The 17925-nt window shown below is 39.9% G+C and overlaps 1 protein-coding gene across 6 annotated transcripts in view; it reads left to right on the top strand.

Moving 5' to 3' along the window:
* dmd (dystrophin) overlaps positions 1-17925 on the top strand; it is a 555891-nt gene that overhangs the window by 357660 nt on the left and 180306 nt on the right. For all 6 annotated transcript variants that reach the window (XM_084050679.1, XM_084050677.1, XM_084050678.1 and 3 more), the window contains 2 exons: positions 6436-6618; positions 13214-13348. In XM_084050679.1, coding sequence (XP_083906805.1) covers positions 6436-6618; positions 13214-13348 — 318 coding nt within the window. The remainder of the gene's footprint in view (positions 1-6435; positions 6619-13213; positions 13349-17925) is intronic.

The following is a 17925-nucleotide window of genomic DNA, read 5'->3' as shown; positions in this document are numbered from 1 at the left end:
TGTTGATCCTCTCGCTTTCACGCGTCTTTGGATGCCTCCATTCTGAAAGGTGTCGATTCCCTTCGCATTCCCCCCCATGCGACGCTTTTATTTAGTACTTTTTGTATCCTTCCCAGGATAAATAAGGTATTATAGGGGATATAATAAATGTCACGGACGCTGTATAAACCTCGCTCTTAGATAAAGTTGAAAATGACAAAATAATAAGTTAACTATGATAATGTCTCTTCAAACTATACAGCATTTGAGGGCAATTTAAGCATTTAATAAGCAATTATTATTATTAAGGAGATATCTGTTTCTGTTAGCCCTTGTCCCTGTTATTTTTTTTTTTGTGAACTACTCCTTTAAGCTAATTTTAATATAAGATGCGTCGTATGATCAAGTATTAAGGGCTTAATGTTTAATAGCGATCGTTTGCAACTAGGCGGTCAGAGCAGGGGTCGGTCAGCCAGTGAGAGTTTGGCCTCGGGCCAATTTTGCTCTGAGCCATTAGATGGTTTAGGGCCAGAACATAAATCAAAGGCTAATTTAAGAAGTTGATAGTTTTTTAAAAAAATGTTTTTTTTTTTACTGGAACTCCGTTGGCAGACCGCCGTGTAAGACATATACATCTGTGGGAGTTGCAGAGAATGGATGAAAAATAAATTAGCGTCTCTGTTGGGGTGGAAACGGTTGCTTTTCGGGATACAAATTCTAAAACGGCAAAAGTAGCAGATCTGCAAGCTCGAAACGCGCCGCAGTTGTGGATCTGCTACTCTTGATGCTTTTGTGTGACGCTGTAGTATGATGAAGAAGGGCGTTCATTTAGGAGAAAAAACACAAAAGCTTAAATATGGAGATAGGAGGTTTCTGCCTATATATTGTCGGTGGCATAATAATATACTGTATAAATTAGCTGTTTTCCAGCCTTTCCATTACTGTGAATAATACATGTCTGGAATTACCATTTAGTGGAGCCGAAACTTATTCTAATAACGATTTGATATACTTTTATTCTCATAATCATTACACCCTCCTCCTAGACGTACTGTACAACATCAAATTATTACTGGATTGATTGATTGTTTGTGTGCTTGGGGCTAGCTAATGTACACTACGTGTGTAGCCTGCTTAATTGAGATGCTGCTACATTAGCAAGAATAATAATGGCAGTGTGGCACTATCCAAAAGTCTCAACATTTCGTTCCCATTCAATCCGGGAACGCATCTGTGTCATTTTTAGATGTCTTTGGCTATTAAAAAATTGCAGATATACAAGCTCATAGTGTGGCACAGAGTGCCGCGCTATGAGCTTGTAGATCTGCTATTTTAAAATCGTGAAAATATTAGATTTTATTTTTCAAAGCAAATTTGTAACTCAAATCTTTGCTTCTGGGGATTCTACGAATGTCTTGTAAATCCTAACAATTTTCTGAAACACTCATGGTGCTATAATATCAGTGGTTCTCAATCTTATTTCATGTCAAGGAGCCCCAAAATTATATGTATTTGGCCTCGGACCCCCATCTCAAAATGTTTTTGTTCCAGGGACGCCCAGAAGCAAAGATTTGAGTAAAAAAAAAATAGCTTGAAAAACATATATATTCAACAGATTTGCACACATTTTCAAGATTTTTCGAAAATAGCAGATCTACAAGCTCATAGTGTGGCACTCTGTGCCGCGCTATGAGCTTGTATAACTGCTATTTTTGAATAGCCAAAGTGTAAAATAATGGTTAAAGGAGGAGTTCACCCAAAAAATGACTTATTTTCTATCAATTGCACACCCTATGAAGCCTTGAATCCATGGATTATTTTTTGTTTTTGTCGCATTCCTAAGCTAATAATTTGATTCCCGTCTCCTACCGGCTAATGTATCCGGTAGGAGACACAAAGTAGATTATTTGTGTCTCCTACCGGAAATACATACGGTCATCAAATTATTGTTTTAGGAATGCCACAAAAACAAAAATAAATCCATGAAATCAAGGCTTCATGGGGTGTGTAATTGATAGAAAATAAGTCATTTTTTGAGTGAACTCCTCCTTTAAAGCGGTTAAAATCTAAAATGACACAGATGCGTTCCACGGTCTTAATGGATTAAAGAGGAATGGACAGCATACTATGCGTTCGTTCTACCTGGGTTCGTCAATGAAAAGCCATTGTGTCTTATCAGCAGCAAAGTTGTGGCTGCTTGCAATTGGAATCAACTTTTCCGACGGCACTACGAGACAAAGCATGGCTCCTTCAAAGTGACTTCCACCCAAGACAGTGGCACGGATGTGCAAGATTGAAGCCCTGACAGAAGCTTAGGCTGTACACTTCTTTCCCCCAAGGCATTCAGCGCCACACTGCACTCTGCTGCTTGATTTCCTCTAGTTGGACATTATAGCGAAAATATAGCCTCTGAGACTGTCAGTGGCATATTGTAAAATGAAAAATATGATTCTCAAAATAATCTGTCGGGCCTGGTATTATAGAAGTAGCCTCACTACTACCACAGACAATTTCTGAAATTTTTAAAAGTCTATTCCAGAGTCAGACAGAGGAAAGTCATGGAATTGTGTAAGTCTAATTAACCCATTGAGACCTGAAGACCGATTCTACATGTCTCCTAAATCCCAACAGTTTTCTGAAAAACGTATGTTTTTATATCAGTGGTGCTCAATGTTTTTCATGCCACGGACCCCCAAAATTATATGTATTTGGCCGCGGACCCCCATCAAAATATGTTATTCCAGGGACCTCCAGAAGCAAAGATTTGAGTTAAAAATGTTCACTTTAAAAATATATATATTCAAAGATTTGCACACATTTTCACGAATTTTCAAAAATAGCAGATCTACAAGCTCATAGCGCGGCACTCGGTGCCGCGCTATGAGCTTGTATATCTGCTATTTTTGAAAAGCCCAAAGTGTAAAATAATGCTTTTTAGCTCAAATCTAAAAATGACACAGTTCCAGGTCTCAATGGGTTAAAATATGTTTCTGTTGTTGTTTTGATTGATTGATTGATTGAATACTGTATTAACAGTTTGCAAAAAGGTGCAGAGGTACAGGCATATTACATTAATGCTAAAAGGATTACACAAAAAGCCCTGAGACCTTGTTTCCATTGTGGTCCTATGTATTCAATTAATCAATAAAGACATTCAATACTATACAAGAATCATGGATACTAGGAGCAGTAAAATATATATTTCTACAGCTATACAGTGGGGGATAATTTCTTTAGGCAAGATGGAAGACTTGTCTAGGTCCAGTTGCAAATTGCAGACAGGAGCTCTTTTATGGAGGTTTTGAAGGAGGTCAGGGAGTTGCACTTTGTTATTGCTGTTGATTCACAAGCATTGGTGGTGGTTGTTACATTTCAGCATGTTTTTACTTTGGACTGGACTTTTACTTTTGATAGGGACTTTATTTTTGTTATATGTACATTAACCACTTGAACCCTCACATCCCTATTCAGCTGGGGAATATCAGCCGAAAATAGCCGATCTACAAGCTCACAACGTTGTGAGCTTGTAGATCGGCTATTTTCGGCTAAGAGCTGTGGTGTACAGGGAAAAAAAGAGCAGACCAAGTACCGAGCCAAAGTTCAAGTTTACAAATTATTGAGTGTTTTAGTGGTTAAATGTCTGAAAACACACATTTAACATGAATCCAATATACTGTATTTAGGGCATCGCAGTTCCCGCCCACTTCCTGGTTCCACTTCAAAATATTCAATGCATTTTTCCCATTGACATTTCCAAAAATATTTATATCAATTAATTTAAGCCTAGAATCAAGCCATCCAGGGTCCTGGTGAATCATTTTTTTCTGTGATTTATTTTATTTTATATTTAATTATATGATATACTATATTTAATAAATACCCTTTGTTTTGCCGTTTTCAAAAAAGTTTTTTCACAGAATCAAACGTTTTATGGTCATGATTCACCAGGACCCTGGATGGCTTGATTCTAGGCTTAAAATAATTGATATCAATATTTTTGGAAATGTCAATGGGAAAAATGCATTGAGTATTTTGCAGTGGAACCCGGAAGTGGCCGCAACTGCGATGCCCTATAGTGTGTGTGTGTGTGTGTGTGTGTGTGTGTGTGTGTGTGTGTGTGTGTGTGTGTGTGTGTGTGTGTGTGTGTGTGTGTGTGTGTGTGTGTGTGTGTGTGTGTGTGTGTGTGTGTGTGTGTGTGTGTTGGGGGGGGGGGGGGGGCCTGCTTCATCTCTCTCTCAGCTAAGGGGTCCTTGGTCGGAAAAAACGTTGGAAGACCCCTGATCTAGCCTGGGAAGTTGGAACCTTTGTACCAATGTCAACATCCAGTTTGACATCCATTAGTGTAGTTCTTGGCTAGGCTTTTGTTTCCTTACTGTAGTGTGCGCACATCATTTAGGAAAAATAATGTATTTGTTTAAAGTTTAGGTACAGACAGAGCTGTATATTTTGCGTAGTTGTATATCTATATGAGCCTCTTAAATTGCAAACTGCACTAGCATCGCTGCTATAGCATTTATATCAATGTTGGCCTTTAGCCAGCAGACTTCCGTTTTGCCTTCCCATTTCTGTAAGATGATATATTTCTAATTCTATTTTGTTGAAAATACATTAGGCTTTAAGATGGAGCTAAAAGCTTTGCTAGTATTGGAAGTCTGCCTCCATTCAACTAATATAATTTTCAATTAGACCTGAAGATTCAGAATTGATCGAACCCTCTTCTTACTTTGAATTTCCACTTATTTCCATCTCTCTCTCTCTCTCTCTCTCTCTCTCTCTCTCTCTCTCTCTCTCCCTCGTTCTTTCTTTATATCTTGCCAGTGGTGGAAGAAGTGCTACATTTGTTTACTTAAGTAAAGTGTTACAGTTTAGAAATAATCTGTTACAAGTACAATTTTTGTATTAAAATTTGACTTGAGTAAAAATAAATATCTATTGGCATCAACACATAGTGCTAAGGCGCTCGGGTGGCGCAGTGGTAAAGTCCCTGCCCATCACCACGGAGGTTGTGGGTTCAAATCCACCGTGGCGCATCATTTCACAAGTTTTTTAAATTGTCAAAAAAAAATTGCAGATCTACAAGCTGCACAAAGCGTTGTATCGCAATCTAAACGTGAGCTTGTAGATCCACTATTTTTGAATAGATGAAAGCTTTAAGTGGTTAATGTCCGTTTTGTACTAATAATCTAAACCTACAAAGTAGCTCGCAACTTAAGTTTTCAAATTATTTTGGTTTCATTATTTATTCTGAGATGTTAGCAGAGGAGTATAAAGGCCCTTTTTGTTGACTCTTCTTTCAATCCTTCCTTTCCTTCTCTCTCTTCTTCTGTTTCTCAGTGGGTGAAAGATTAGTGGTGGGTGTTTGTTCATTGATTCCCTTTGTTGATTTGTGCGCCCTGTGGTCGGTCTCTCTCCCCCTCTCTCTCTCTCTCTCTCTCTCTCTCTCTCTCTCTCTCTCTCTCTCTCTCTCTCTCTCTCTCTCTCTCTCTCTCTCTCTCTCCCCCTCTCTATGAAGTTCTGCTTTATCAACAGCAGGTTTGAGGTGAACAGATGGATCTATACTGTCAACTAGAATAAAATGGTGCATTTATATAGTGCCTTTTATCCAGAGCGCTTTATAAAATGCATTACATTCACACACATTCACACATGGCGGAGGAAACCATTCTAGGCACCAACAACCTGCTCATCAGGAGGAGTTAGGTTAGGGGTTCAGTGCTTTGCTCAAGGACACTTCGACAGTAACTCGGTATAGGAGCCCGGGATCAAACTGGGAACCTTCCATTTCCCAAGCGGCCGCTCTACCTCCTGCGGACTCTGTCTTTCCCAGGTGTTTTTTTTTTGTTGGTTAAGGCAGTGTTTTTTGTGGGTCGCGACTCGCAAGCAGATATCCCTTTTTTTACTTCTTATTTAAAAAAAACTATGTATATATATGTATGTATTTCAAAAGATTTTCAATTTCGTTAAAAAAAAAATCCATACATTCCATAAAAATATACATGAAAAAAAACTTTAGAAGTAGTGAAAATAGCAGATCTACAAGAGGCAAATATTGTATTTTTACTCCACTACAATTATTTGAAGATTAGATTTTGATTATTATTACAAAACATACATTACCCACTTCAGCCCACCACATTTCGGCCATTTGAAAATAGCAGATCAACAAGCTCACAATGCGTCGCTATTTTTTTACATCTTACACATTCTGCAAAAATTAGTACTTTCTACTTCTGGTACTTTATTGATTGCCAATACATTTTGATGCCAATACTTTTGTACTAAAGTAAATTTTGAACTCCAGACTTTTACTTGTAACATATTTTTACATTGCAGTATTGATACATTAAATGTACCTATGTAAGAAATGTGAGTACTTTTTACACCATTGTCTCTGTCTCTGTCTTGGAACCCAGGACAAAGTCCATTCATTGTGTCTTTGTCTGTCTGTCTGTCCAGAGGGCCCAGGAAGAGGTCCACTCCAAGGAGCTGAAGGTCAAGCTGTTGACGGACAGCGTCAACAGCTTCATCGCCAAAGCCCCGCCCACGGCCCACGATGCCTTGCGCTCCGAGCTGGACGTCCTCACCGCCAACTACCTACGCCTCTGTAGCCGCCTGGACGGCAAGTGTAAGACCCTGGAGGTGAGACACAGTGTGTGTCTGTCTGTCTGTCTGTCTGTCTGTCTGTCTGCCTGTCTGTCTGTCTTTCTGTCTGTCTTTATTTTAAATATTTTAAATATTTTAAATATTTTAAATATTTTAAATATTCTTTTTATTTTTAAATATTTTCTAAATCCTAACAGTTTTTTGAAAAAAATCTAAACTTTAAAAAAAAAATCTTTTTCAAAAATAGCAGATCTACAAGCTCGTAGCGCGGCACTCGGTGCCGCGCTACGAGCTTGTAGATCTGCTATTTTTGAATAGCCAAATAAGTCTAAAGTGAAACAGATGCGTTCCAGGTCTTAATGGTTTAAAACATCAACTCATACAGTTTGTTTTTTTACTTTTTTGTGTTTTTTCGTAAATCAGCGCCCTACTCGATCATACCACCGTGCCACACAAAAGTATCAAAAGCAGCGGATCTACAAGCTCGAAACGTGTCGCTTCGCACCGCGTTTCGAGCTTGTAGATCTGCTGCTTTTGATGCTTTGGAAGTTGAATCCTGAAAAGTAACAGTTTTGGACACATATGAGGTTTCCACCCGACAGAGGCGATGTGTAGCTTAACACCAGGCGACTGCCTCAGCAGTGTGCTTTGAGTCGTCCTGAACACATCAAATCCGTGAGGATGGAGATAGAAACCGTCGAAGAATATAAGCACGATGATTGATTCTAGGCTGAAGCTGTGTTCCAACACTGATACCGTCTATAAGAAAAGTCAGCAGAGACTACATTGTATGCGCAGGCTGACACAGTGTAGCGTGGATACAAGTTTTAATGGTACTTTTCCACTGATCTTTTTGTAGAGAGCTGCATTGACTTTTTTTGTTTTGTTATGCTTGGTATGGCTCATCAGACAGTGAGTAATAAAAAACACAAGTCCATCAGAATAAAATATACATTTTCGGTACAACTTCTTTCTTTGTTCAAGGTTTCTTCATTGGTATTTTCCAATTCATATACAGGTCAATAAGACAAAAGCATACAAAAACAGTGTATGTTAGTCCCTGGAACAAAAGAGATGGGGGTCTGTGGCAAAATAATTGTTGTTGTTTGGTTGCTATATCAGTGGTGCTCAAACTTTTTCCATGTCAAGGACCCCCAAAATGATTTGTATTTGGCCGTGGACCCCCATCTCAAAATATTTTGTTCCAGGAACCCCCCAGAAGCAAATATTGGAGTTAAAAAAGGTTGCTTTAAAAATGTATATAAATTAAACGATTTGCACAAATGTTCATGATTTAAAAAAAGAGATGCACGTCTACAAGCTCATAGTGCGTCACTCGGCACTCGGTGTGCCGTGCTCAGTTGTAGTTTAGTTTAGTTGTCAGCCTTTAGTTTAGTTTGGTTAGGATCTATTGTTTGTGTTTTCTCTATCCTGATGGTTGCGTGCCACAAAATGATATTTTTCCCGCAAGGGACAAAGAATCTATCTATCTAATGAATACGTTTCTCAGCTACTTAGGAGCTGACAAAAAAAACAGTGACAATAGCTCTGACTCAGATGAAATGCCCAGTGAGGAGGATACACTTGAATTATTGAGCTATACAGTGATCTGTCTCTAAGGGCCGTCCTAGTGTAGCCTTTCATGCGGTAGGTCGTGGGTTCGAACCCCACTCGGGTCGATCTGAACCCATTTGAATTGGCTTTAGAGTCTAAAGGCAATTCAAATGGGTTTCAGATCTGAAGCAAGTTGGTGTAAACCTTGTGTGTCCAAAGTGTTACTTTTCAGGATTTCAAATTCAAAAGTATCAAAAGCAGGAGATCTACAAGCTCGAAACGCGTCGCTTCGCGCCGCGTTTCAAGCTGGTAGATCTCCTGCTTTTGATACTTTTGTGTGACGCTGTGGTATGATCGAGTATGGTGTTAATTTACAAAAAAAAAACACACAAAAAGTGACCAATAGCAACGATATACTGTATGAGTTGATGTTTTACTGCAATTGCAATTGCACACAGAGAGAGAGAGACCAAGGTTTAGAGAGACAAAGAGAGAGTAGGGCATTCATTTACGGGAAGAAACAGGAAGGAAAAATAACTTACAATATGGAGATAAGAGATTTCTGTTGTCGGGCAGAAACCTTGTATGTCCAAAACTGCTACTTTTCAGAAAATAGGCGGAAAATAAATTGGTTACATATGTATAAAAACCCTCCTAAACTGCTCTAAATTCACGAGATATTTAATTTTAAGCCACGGGGATAATCCACGACGAGCGGGCGGGGGGCGGATATTGAAATATAATGCATTGATGCAGATGCTAATTAATTAGCATAATGCAATTACATAATACACGGAGGAGAGTGCATTATTTCCTGATAAGGGCTCAGAGTGGATTATCCCGCTTATAGAGTGGCCCCTGTTGCCCTGCTTTGAAAGTTACATTGAAATCCATGTTTTTAGCTGGGAAAAACATGAACATTAATACAGTTACAGTGATGATTATGTGCATTAATTTAGCACGCGTGTCCCTGCGGTCAAGCGGAGTATATGTTGTCTGTGGTCACGGTGTTAAAAGCTTTTCTTGTTCCCACAAATCAATGACAAAACGTACAAACCAAAAAAAAAACGCTTTTCAACCACGGGGTCGTCATCAAGGTAGCCGAGAGGAACTACGGTGAGCATACCAACCAAGGATACAGCAGTCGTTATTCTGCTATTTAACCCATTAAGACCGGGAACGGGAACGCATCTGTGTCATTTTAAGATTTCTTTGGCTATTCAAAAATAGCAGATCTACCAGCTCATAGCGCGGCACCGAGTGCCGCGCTATGAGCTTGTAGATCTGCTATTTTTTGGAAAATCATGAAAATGTTTGCAAATCTTTCAATGTAGATATTTTTTAAGCGAACATTTGTCAAATATTTTGTTCCAGGGACCGCCAGAAGCCAAGATTTGAGTTACAAATGTTCGCTTTAAAAATGGTCCCGATGGATTTTTCTTTTGCAGATCTACAAGCTTGCGCTATGAGCTTGTTTATCTGCTATTTTTTGAATAGCCAAATAAATCTAAAAAAACGACACAATGTGTGCCCGGTCTTAATGGATTAATTATGCGAAAGTTGGCGATTTTCGAGCTCGCAGTTTTGAGATTGTAGTATGGCTATGTTTGCAATTTTTCAACCACATTTATTTTTTGTTTAGTTTTTCATTTGTTTTTAACTGTTCACCTACTGTATAACGACATAACAAAACATGAATCTGTGTGTCACATCACATGCGGGAGTTTAGATGCAATCAGTGGTGATCCGAATATCCGAATAGTCTGAAAACATGTTGCGAGGTGAACAAAATAACATTGCTGTCAGGCAGAAACCTCTTAACCTCGTAAATTAACACCCTACTACGATCATACTACTATACAGCATCACGCAGAAGCATCAAAAGTGGCAGATCCACAAGCTCTTAGGGACGCCTTTTCAGCTTGTAGATCTGCTACTTTTGCTATTTTTGCATTTGAATTCTGAAAAGTAACAGTTTTGGACATGTGAGGTTTCCGACAGAGACGATATGCATGAAATAACTGAATTTGAGGTTAAATGTGAATACTATAGCGGGTGGCAGATCTTGCCATCCTCTTGGCATCCCAAAGAGCTGTAATTAGTGCCTCCGGAGCAGATTTATATCAAACTGTGGCCTCAACATTCCAGTAAGTCCTTAATATATCATTGCATGTCAAGGACAGTGACCCCAAATTGATATGTATTTGGCAGAGGACCCCCATCTGAAAAGATGTTGTGCCAGTGACCCCCAGAAGAGAAGATTTATGTAAAAAAAAAAAAGAATACAAATTATTCAACATTTTCCAAACATTTTTGATATTTTTTTCAAAAATAGCAGATGTACAAGTTCCCCTGGAACCCCCCTCCCCGCCCCAAGGACCCCACTTTGAGAATCAGCGGACTAAAGCAGTGTGTTCCCAAACGTTTTAATGTCAAGGAAGACACCATTTTTGGTTCCATTTGTACACTGGACTAAAAACTTGAAAATGCCACGAGAAATAACTGTTTTGTTTAGTTTTTGTATAAAGGGTGGTGTTAGAGAAAAGGTCATGGAGGTCTCCAGAATCATTAGAAACCAACCTTTGGGGTTCACAGTTAAAATGATATATCGATCGAGAAAAGTTTGGTTTTGGGGACCAAACGCCTCAGGATTTACATCACCTTGGACATAGTGCTTAAGAATTCCAAGTGTTAACCCATTAAAACCCGAGGACGATTAAAAAATATTTTGCTATATAATATCAGTGGTTCTCAAACTTTTTCATGTCAAGGACCACCCAAAATGATACGTATTTGGCCGCGGACCCCCCCCCCCCCCCCCAATCTCAAACTATTTTGTAATAGGGACCCCCAGAAGCAAAGGCTTGAGTCAAAAATGTTCCCGTTAAAAAGATGCTTATTCTAATATTTGCACAAAACGTTCAAGATTTTTCAAAAATAGCAGATCTACAAGCTCGTAGATCTGCTATTTTTGAATAGCCAAAGAAATCTTAAAATGACACAGACACGCGTTCCCGGTTTTAACGGGTTAACCTCACTTGAGTCTCTTAGAGAGATAATGTTCTCTCTTTCATTGTAACTCAAAACATTACTTGCTGATACTTGGACAGCCTTGGGCAAGTGTGTGTGTGTGTGTGTGTGTGTGTGTGTGTGTGTGTGTGTGTGTGTGTGTGTGTGTGTGTGTGTGTGTGTGTGTGTGTGTGTGTGTGTGTGTGTGTGTGTGTGTGTGTGTGTGTGTGTGTGTGTGCGTGCGTGCGTGCGTGCGTGCGTGCGTGCGCGTGCGTAGGTGTGTGCTTGTGTTGGTAATGAATGTTTGGAGGTAAGCGCAGGTTATTTAGACAATAGCTCTACAGTAATAGTGCTCCAGTGACACCTGGACTCAGCTCGTATTAATCTCTCCTCTCCTCTGTGGGTGAAATATGTAGAACGGCAGTAAAAAAAAAGGTTTATTCTGAATACTCTCTCTCTCTCTGTCAAGTTCTCTCTCTGTTTCTCTCTCTCTCTCTCTCTCTCTCTCTCTCTCTCTCTCTCTCTCTCTCTCTCTGTTTCTCTGTTTCTCTCTGTTTCTCTGTTTCTCTGTTTCTCTCTCTCTCGCTCTCTCTCTCTCTCTCTCTCTCTCTCTCTCTCTCTCTCTCTCTCTCTCTCTCTGTTTCTCTGTTTCTCTGTTTATCTCTCTCTCGCTCTCTCTCTCTCTCTCTCTCTCTCTCTCTCTCTCTCTCTCTCTCTCTCTCTCTCTCTCTCTCTCTCTCTCTCTGGGCCCTAACCTTATGTTTTAGGCATTTTTTACAATTTTCAAAATAGTGAAAATAGCCAATCTACGTCGACACGTTGTGATTTTAAAATGTTTTTCAAAATAGTAAAGAGCCCCCCTGTGTCTCTGTCTGTCTCTCTCTATGACTGTCTGTCCGTCTGTGGATGTGAGACTCAAAAGCAGTTGAGAGGCCCAGGGACGTGCACAGATAGACTCTAGGTGGTTCTAGAGCATCTGCCCTTTGCCCTCTTGACCAGAAGTGCCCTTTTGCCCTTTTTTCAGTTTACAGCAGGGGTCTTCAACAGGGGGTCCGGGACCCCTAGGGGGTCCTCAGAGTTACTACAGGGGGTCCGCCAAATCTTTATGTGATATGATTTTTCTTTTTACCATAACCACTCGAAACCTAGCATCCCTTTTCTGAGGAGAACTTTAGCCAAAAATAGCAGATCTACAAGCTCACAACGCCTCGCAGCGCGAGGCGTTGTGGGCTTGTAGATCGATTATTTTTGGCAAAGAGGTATAGGTGTAGAGGGAAAAAAGAGCAGACCAAGTAAAAAAAAAAAGTATAATTCACTTGATCACCTGCCCCTCAAAATGTCTGTGCACGCCACTGTGTTTGTCACTTTGTGCCATGCTACGAACTTTTGTACATATGCTATTTTTCAACATTTTAGAAAAATCTTGATGTGTGAGAAACTGCTGATTTAGAAGGCATATTGAATCTGTCTCAGGTCTTAATGGGTTAACCCATTGAGACCTGAAGCCGATTCTACATGTCTGTCTCCTAAATCTCAACAGTTTTCTGAAAAACGTATGTTTCTATATCAGTTCAGCTCAATCTTTTTCATGTCAAGGACCCCCAAAATTATATGTATTTGGTTGCGGACCCCCATCAAAATATTTTTGTTCCAGGGACCCCCAGAAGCAAAGATTTGAGTTAAAAATGTTCGCTTTAAAAAGATATATATTCAAAGATTTGCACACATTTTCACGAATTTTCAAAAATAGCAGATCTACAAGCTCGTATCTATGAGCTTGTATATCTGCTATTGTTGAATAGCCCAAAGTGTAAAATAATGCTTTTTAGCTCAAATCTAAAAATGACACAGTTCCAGGTCTTATTGGGTTAATGGGTTAAACATGAGACAAATTATTTAAAAATATCATTCCTAAAATCACCGTCCTAACATGATGTGTGTGTGTGTGTGTGTGTGTGTGTGTGTGTGTGTGTGTGTGTGTGCGTGTGTGCGTGTGTGTGTGTGTGTGTGCGCACGCGCGTGTGTGTGTGTGTGTGCGTGTGTGTGTGCGTGTGTGTGTGTATTGCAGGAGGTGTGGGCGTGCTGGTGTGAGCTGCTCTCCTACTTGGAGCAGGAGAACGCCTTCCTGGACCAGCTGGAGCAGAAGCTGGACGAGACGGACAACCTGCAGGGCGGCGCCGAGGAGCTTCAGGAGGCGCTGGACGTAAGTAGGAGACCCGTCCTGTCGTCAAAAAAAAGACCCATAGTCCATCTGAGCAGCCAGCACCTGGGCGGAGTTGAAACAAAATGTCCAACCTGCTCTGGGATTAATAGGGTCCAGTGGTGGAAGAAGTACTCAGAAAGTTTACTTAAGTAAAAGTAGCAATACCACCAGTAGCGTACTGCACAATCGCGGGGCCTCCCCGCGGGAGTTTCACGTGAGGCATGTGCGTGCACAACCTGAAAAAAAATCGGGTCTTATTCGGTTCTATTTGACCAATATAAATCAACTTTTTTCTTTTTTTTTTGCTGTCAAAATATTTGTATCAGCGCAGGCGGGGCCCCCCCTGCTGGTGGCCCCCCCGCACCGCATCGCTTGCTACCCGTCTGCTACGCCACTGAATACCACAATATAAAACTACTCTGTTACAAGTAAGGCCTGTGTTGGCATTGGCATCAAAATATACTTTCAGCACCAAAAGTAAAAGTACTAAAATGATTGAAAATAGCAGATCTACAAGCTCACAACGCGTCGCGATGCGACGCGTTGTGAGCTTGTAGATCTGCTATTTTCAAATATCCTATGTATAAAGTAGGGCTGAAGTGGTTAATGTATGTTTTATAATGTAATAATTTGTATCTGCAAAGCAACTAGTAACTACATTTTTCAAATAATTGTAGTGGAGTAAAAGTACAATATTTGATTCTGAGATGTAGAGTAGAAGTAAAAGTTTTGAAAATTGGAAATATTCCAGTAAAGTAAAAAATACCTTAAAATTGTACTTAACTCACTGAGTGGCAGAATTATTTCTGGCTATGTTGTCCCAGTGCCAGAGATTTTTTCAAAGTAAAAAAAAAGTGCTTAGGAAGCGAGATACAACCTTTTTCAGTTATAAGTTAAACAAGGAGTGGATGGAGGAGACACAAAGAGTCTCCTTTATGTCTCCTACTGCAACCGCTGCCTACCGGTCCGCTGGGCATCAAATTATTGGCTTAGGAATGCGACAAAAACTCCAAAATATCCATGAACTCAAGTCTCCACGGGGTGACTAATCGATAGGAAACATTTTTTTTGGGGGGGTGAACTATCCCTTTAATCTACATAAAAGAGGAGTGTATATGTTCTTTTCACAGTAATATGGCGTCACATTGTAAGTTTGTAGATCAGCTGTTTCTGGTGCACGACTGAGTCTAAATCATCAGACCTTAGTTTTTTACCTGGAGTTGGAGGTTCAATTATGGTCCAATAAGGATCTTGAGATGCTTTGTACGTTCTGGAGGCTACGAGTGGTTTACGTGCACGTGCTGTAACATTATTGAACGTGCACACTCTTGTTTCCTTAACATGCTGTGAAGAAGACCTTCCGGTCGATACTTTCGTTTCCTTAACCCATTACATCCGGTAAAGCATCTGTGTCATCTTAGATGCTAGCTATATAGCTTTGGTTCTCAAAGTGTGTGGGGGGGGGGGGGGTTCCAGGGGGGTGTCCAGCAAAAAATAGTTAATATAGCATCACAGTCATTTTAAATACTTTAACCATCTCTTCAACCATACTTTAACCGCCTCTTGAATAGGCCAATTTATTTATTTATTTTTAAAAGCAACATTTTTTTTTTACTCAAATTTTGGCTTCTCGGGGTCCCTGGCTGGAACAACATATTTTGAGATGGGGACATTATCATTTTGGGGGTCCTTGACATGAAAAGCTCCACTGATACATACAACATACATACAACACACGTTTTTCAGAAAACTGTTAGGATTCAGAAGACATTCTTTTAATCGGCCTCGGATCTTAACCCTTTAAGACCGGAGGCCGATTCTACAAAATGTCTTCTGAATCCTAACAGTTTTCTGAAAAAACGAACGTTTCTTTATCAGTGGTGCTCAAACTTTTTCATGTCAAGAATAACCCCCAAAATGATACGTATTTGGCCGCTGACCCCCCATCTCAAAATATGTTGTTCCAGGGACCCCCCCAGAAGCAAAGATTTGAGTTACAAATGTTCGCTTGAAAAAAATATGTATTCAAAGATTTGCACACATTTTCACGTTTTTTTCAAAAATAGCAGATCTACAAGCTCATAGCGCGGCACCGAGTGCCACGCTATGAGCTTGTATATCTGCTATTTTTGAATAGCCCAAAGAAATCTAAAATGACACAGAAGCGTTCCCGGATTGATCGGGTTAATGGGTTAACATGCTGGGCTGAAGAACCTTCCGGTCGATAGGCGTCAACGCTTTGATTGTCGGTCTGTATTCCGAGAGTCCCGCAGCCAATAAAAACGCTTTTCATTTTGCCTCGTTTACTGCAGAGTGCTGTAGGACTGGTCTCTTTGTTGTTGTTGTTTTTTTGCACCATGTCTCCACTCATTACGTTGCTGTCAGGTAGAAACCTTGTACTGTATGTCCAAAGCATTAAAGGTAGGGTAAGTGATATTTTTTGGTTAAAACAAAAAGTATTTTGTTAAAAGGTTAAAGCACTATATTCTCATAGTAATCATTGCTGTAGAGTGTTTGTTCAGTAACAGGAGTCTCCCCGTCTCTCCAGCTCTTTAATAAACATAAAATACATTTTCCGGTAGGTGTCAAAATCTCAGCCAATCAGGAGAAAGTACCCATTTTTAAGCTTCATTTGTATAGTGTTCCAGTTCCAATTTTGCCCGCTCATTTCTTAGTGTCATCACTTCCAATTTCACTTGTTTAATCTATATCCTGATTGAGTTCTCTATCCTGATTGGATAAAATTGGAAATGAAACTGAAACTGAAACGAAAATGCATTTTCTGTTTTATAAAGAGCTGGAGAGACAAGGAGACTCCTTTTACTGAACAAACACTCTATAGAAATGAGTACTATCACAATATAGAGCTATTTAACACTTATTTTAACCAAAGAAAATCACTTACCCTACCTTTAACTTTTCAGGAAATGGACAAAAAAAAAAACAACCTGTGTTCCAATGGATCCAATGTATATATTATTTAGTCACAAAGCTCTTGTTAAAATCCATTAAGACCGGGAAAGTGTCCGTGTCATTTTACATTTTACCTATATTTGTATATATAGCAACATAGGTTTTTCTGAAAAAAAAACTATGTTTTGGACCTATGAGGTTTCTACCCGACAGAGATGATATGTAGAATCGTGCTCAGGTCTTAATGGGTTAATACTTTTCATTGGTTCGATATTTATAAAACAAATAAACCAACTTATCTATTTTCAGTTTCAAAATGTTTCAAAAATAGCAAAAATAGGCATGTAGGTGTGCATACAGTAGGTGTGAACTTGTTCACGGCGAAGTAGGGCAGTGGTTCTCAACCTTTTTTACCAGGTGCTCGAAGAGGACCCCCCATAACTCTGAGAGTGTACAAATGCGGGTCCATTTGGCCATTTGTACACTCTCTCAGAGTGACAAAATCAGCCTGTGGTTTCATTCCCCTTTAACTATCAATCATTTAGCATGGAAACCCCCCGCAACCCTCTCCAAGGACCCCCTAGCTGGGGGTCCCCGCCGTACCACAGTTTGAGAACCAACAGAAGTATAGGGCATTCATTTACAAAAGAAATGCATACTGTATAAAAGTTGAAACGCGGAGATACAAGGTTTCTGCCTGACAGCGACGACTCGAAGAGCCGCTATACTTACCCTTGTTGTTGTTGTTGCTGCTGAATCCTCTGTTCCCGTTCCAAAAGAGCACCTGAACTATTGATCCACTCCAGCAGCCATGCAGAGCCTGTTTAGTCTGTTAGCTTGTTCGCCTGCACGTTCCACAGTGTGTCTGTGTGTGTGTGTGTACACTATGTGCCTGGTGGGGATTGAACACGCTCACATGCTTTGGAAAAAGGAAAGGATTATTGTTTTTATGGCGTGGCCCCCGAAGGGGCGAGCTGTACAGAACAGTGTTTGTATGCGTTTCCCCCATACAGTATGTATGTATGCGTGTGCGTGTGTGCATATAGTATGTAACTAAGCATGCATGAATGCATGCCCTCTCAAATGTCTGCATGTCCCCCATAACATGAGGGGCATACATGCATACATATTATGTATGTACCGTATGTATGCATGTACAGTATGTATGCCCTTCAAAATATACTGTGTCCTTATTAGGGCTTTCTCGACCAGAGATTTTTACTGGTCGACTAATTTGACCCAGTGGTAGTCGACTGGTCGACTAGTCGATATTTACCTACTTACATTGAAGGAAAAAAAAGAAAATTCCATTGTTTTAATGCCATTACTATTATCATTATCCTCCTGCCTTTATTTTTTATGCCGTTTTAAGGGAAGCGCTTCTGGCACAGCAGGATCCTCTCCAAGGATCCTCAAAAGGATGTTATTGCCCAATAGTAGGCTATTATTGGACATACTTTTGACCCCCTTTTGATACAAAATAAAGGCAGGAGGATAGTAATAATAGTAATGGGCCATTACTATGGCATTAAAACAATGAAAAAAAAAAAAAAACATCTGTTTTTTCCCCCCCAACTATTCGACTAGTACCAACAAGGTCGACTAGTGGTTATACTAGTCGACTAGTTGGTGAAAGCCCTAGTCCTTATATGTATAGCATGCAC

This window comes from Gymnoscopelus microlampas (assembly GCF_963454915.1).
Source record: "Gymnoscopelus microlampas genome assembly, chromosome: 24".
NCBI classification, from domain to species: domain Eukaryota; kingdom Metazoa; phylum Chordata; class Actinopteri; order Myctophiformes; family Myctophidae; genus Gymnoscopelus; species Gymnoscopelus microlampas.
This window is presented reverse-complemented; position numbering and strand designations above follow the sequence as displayed.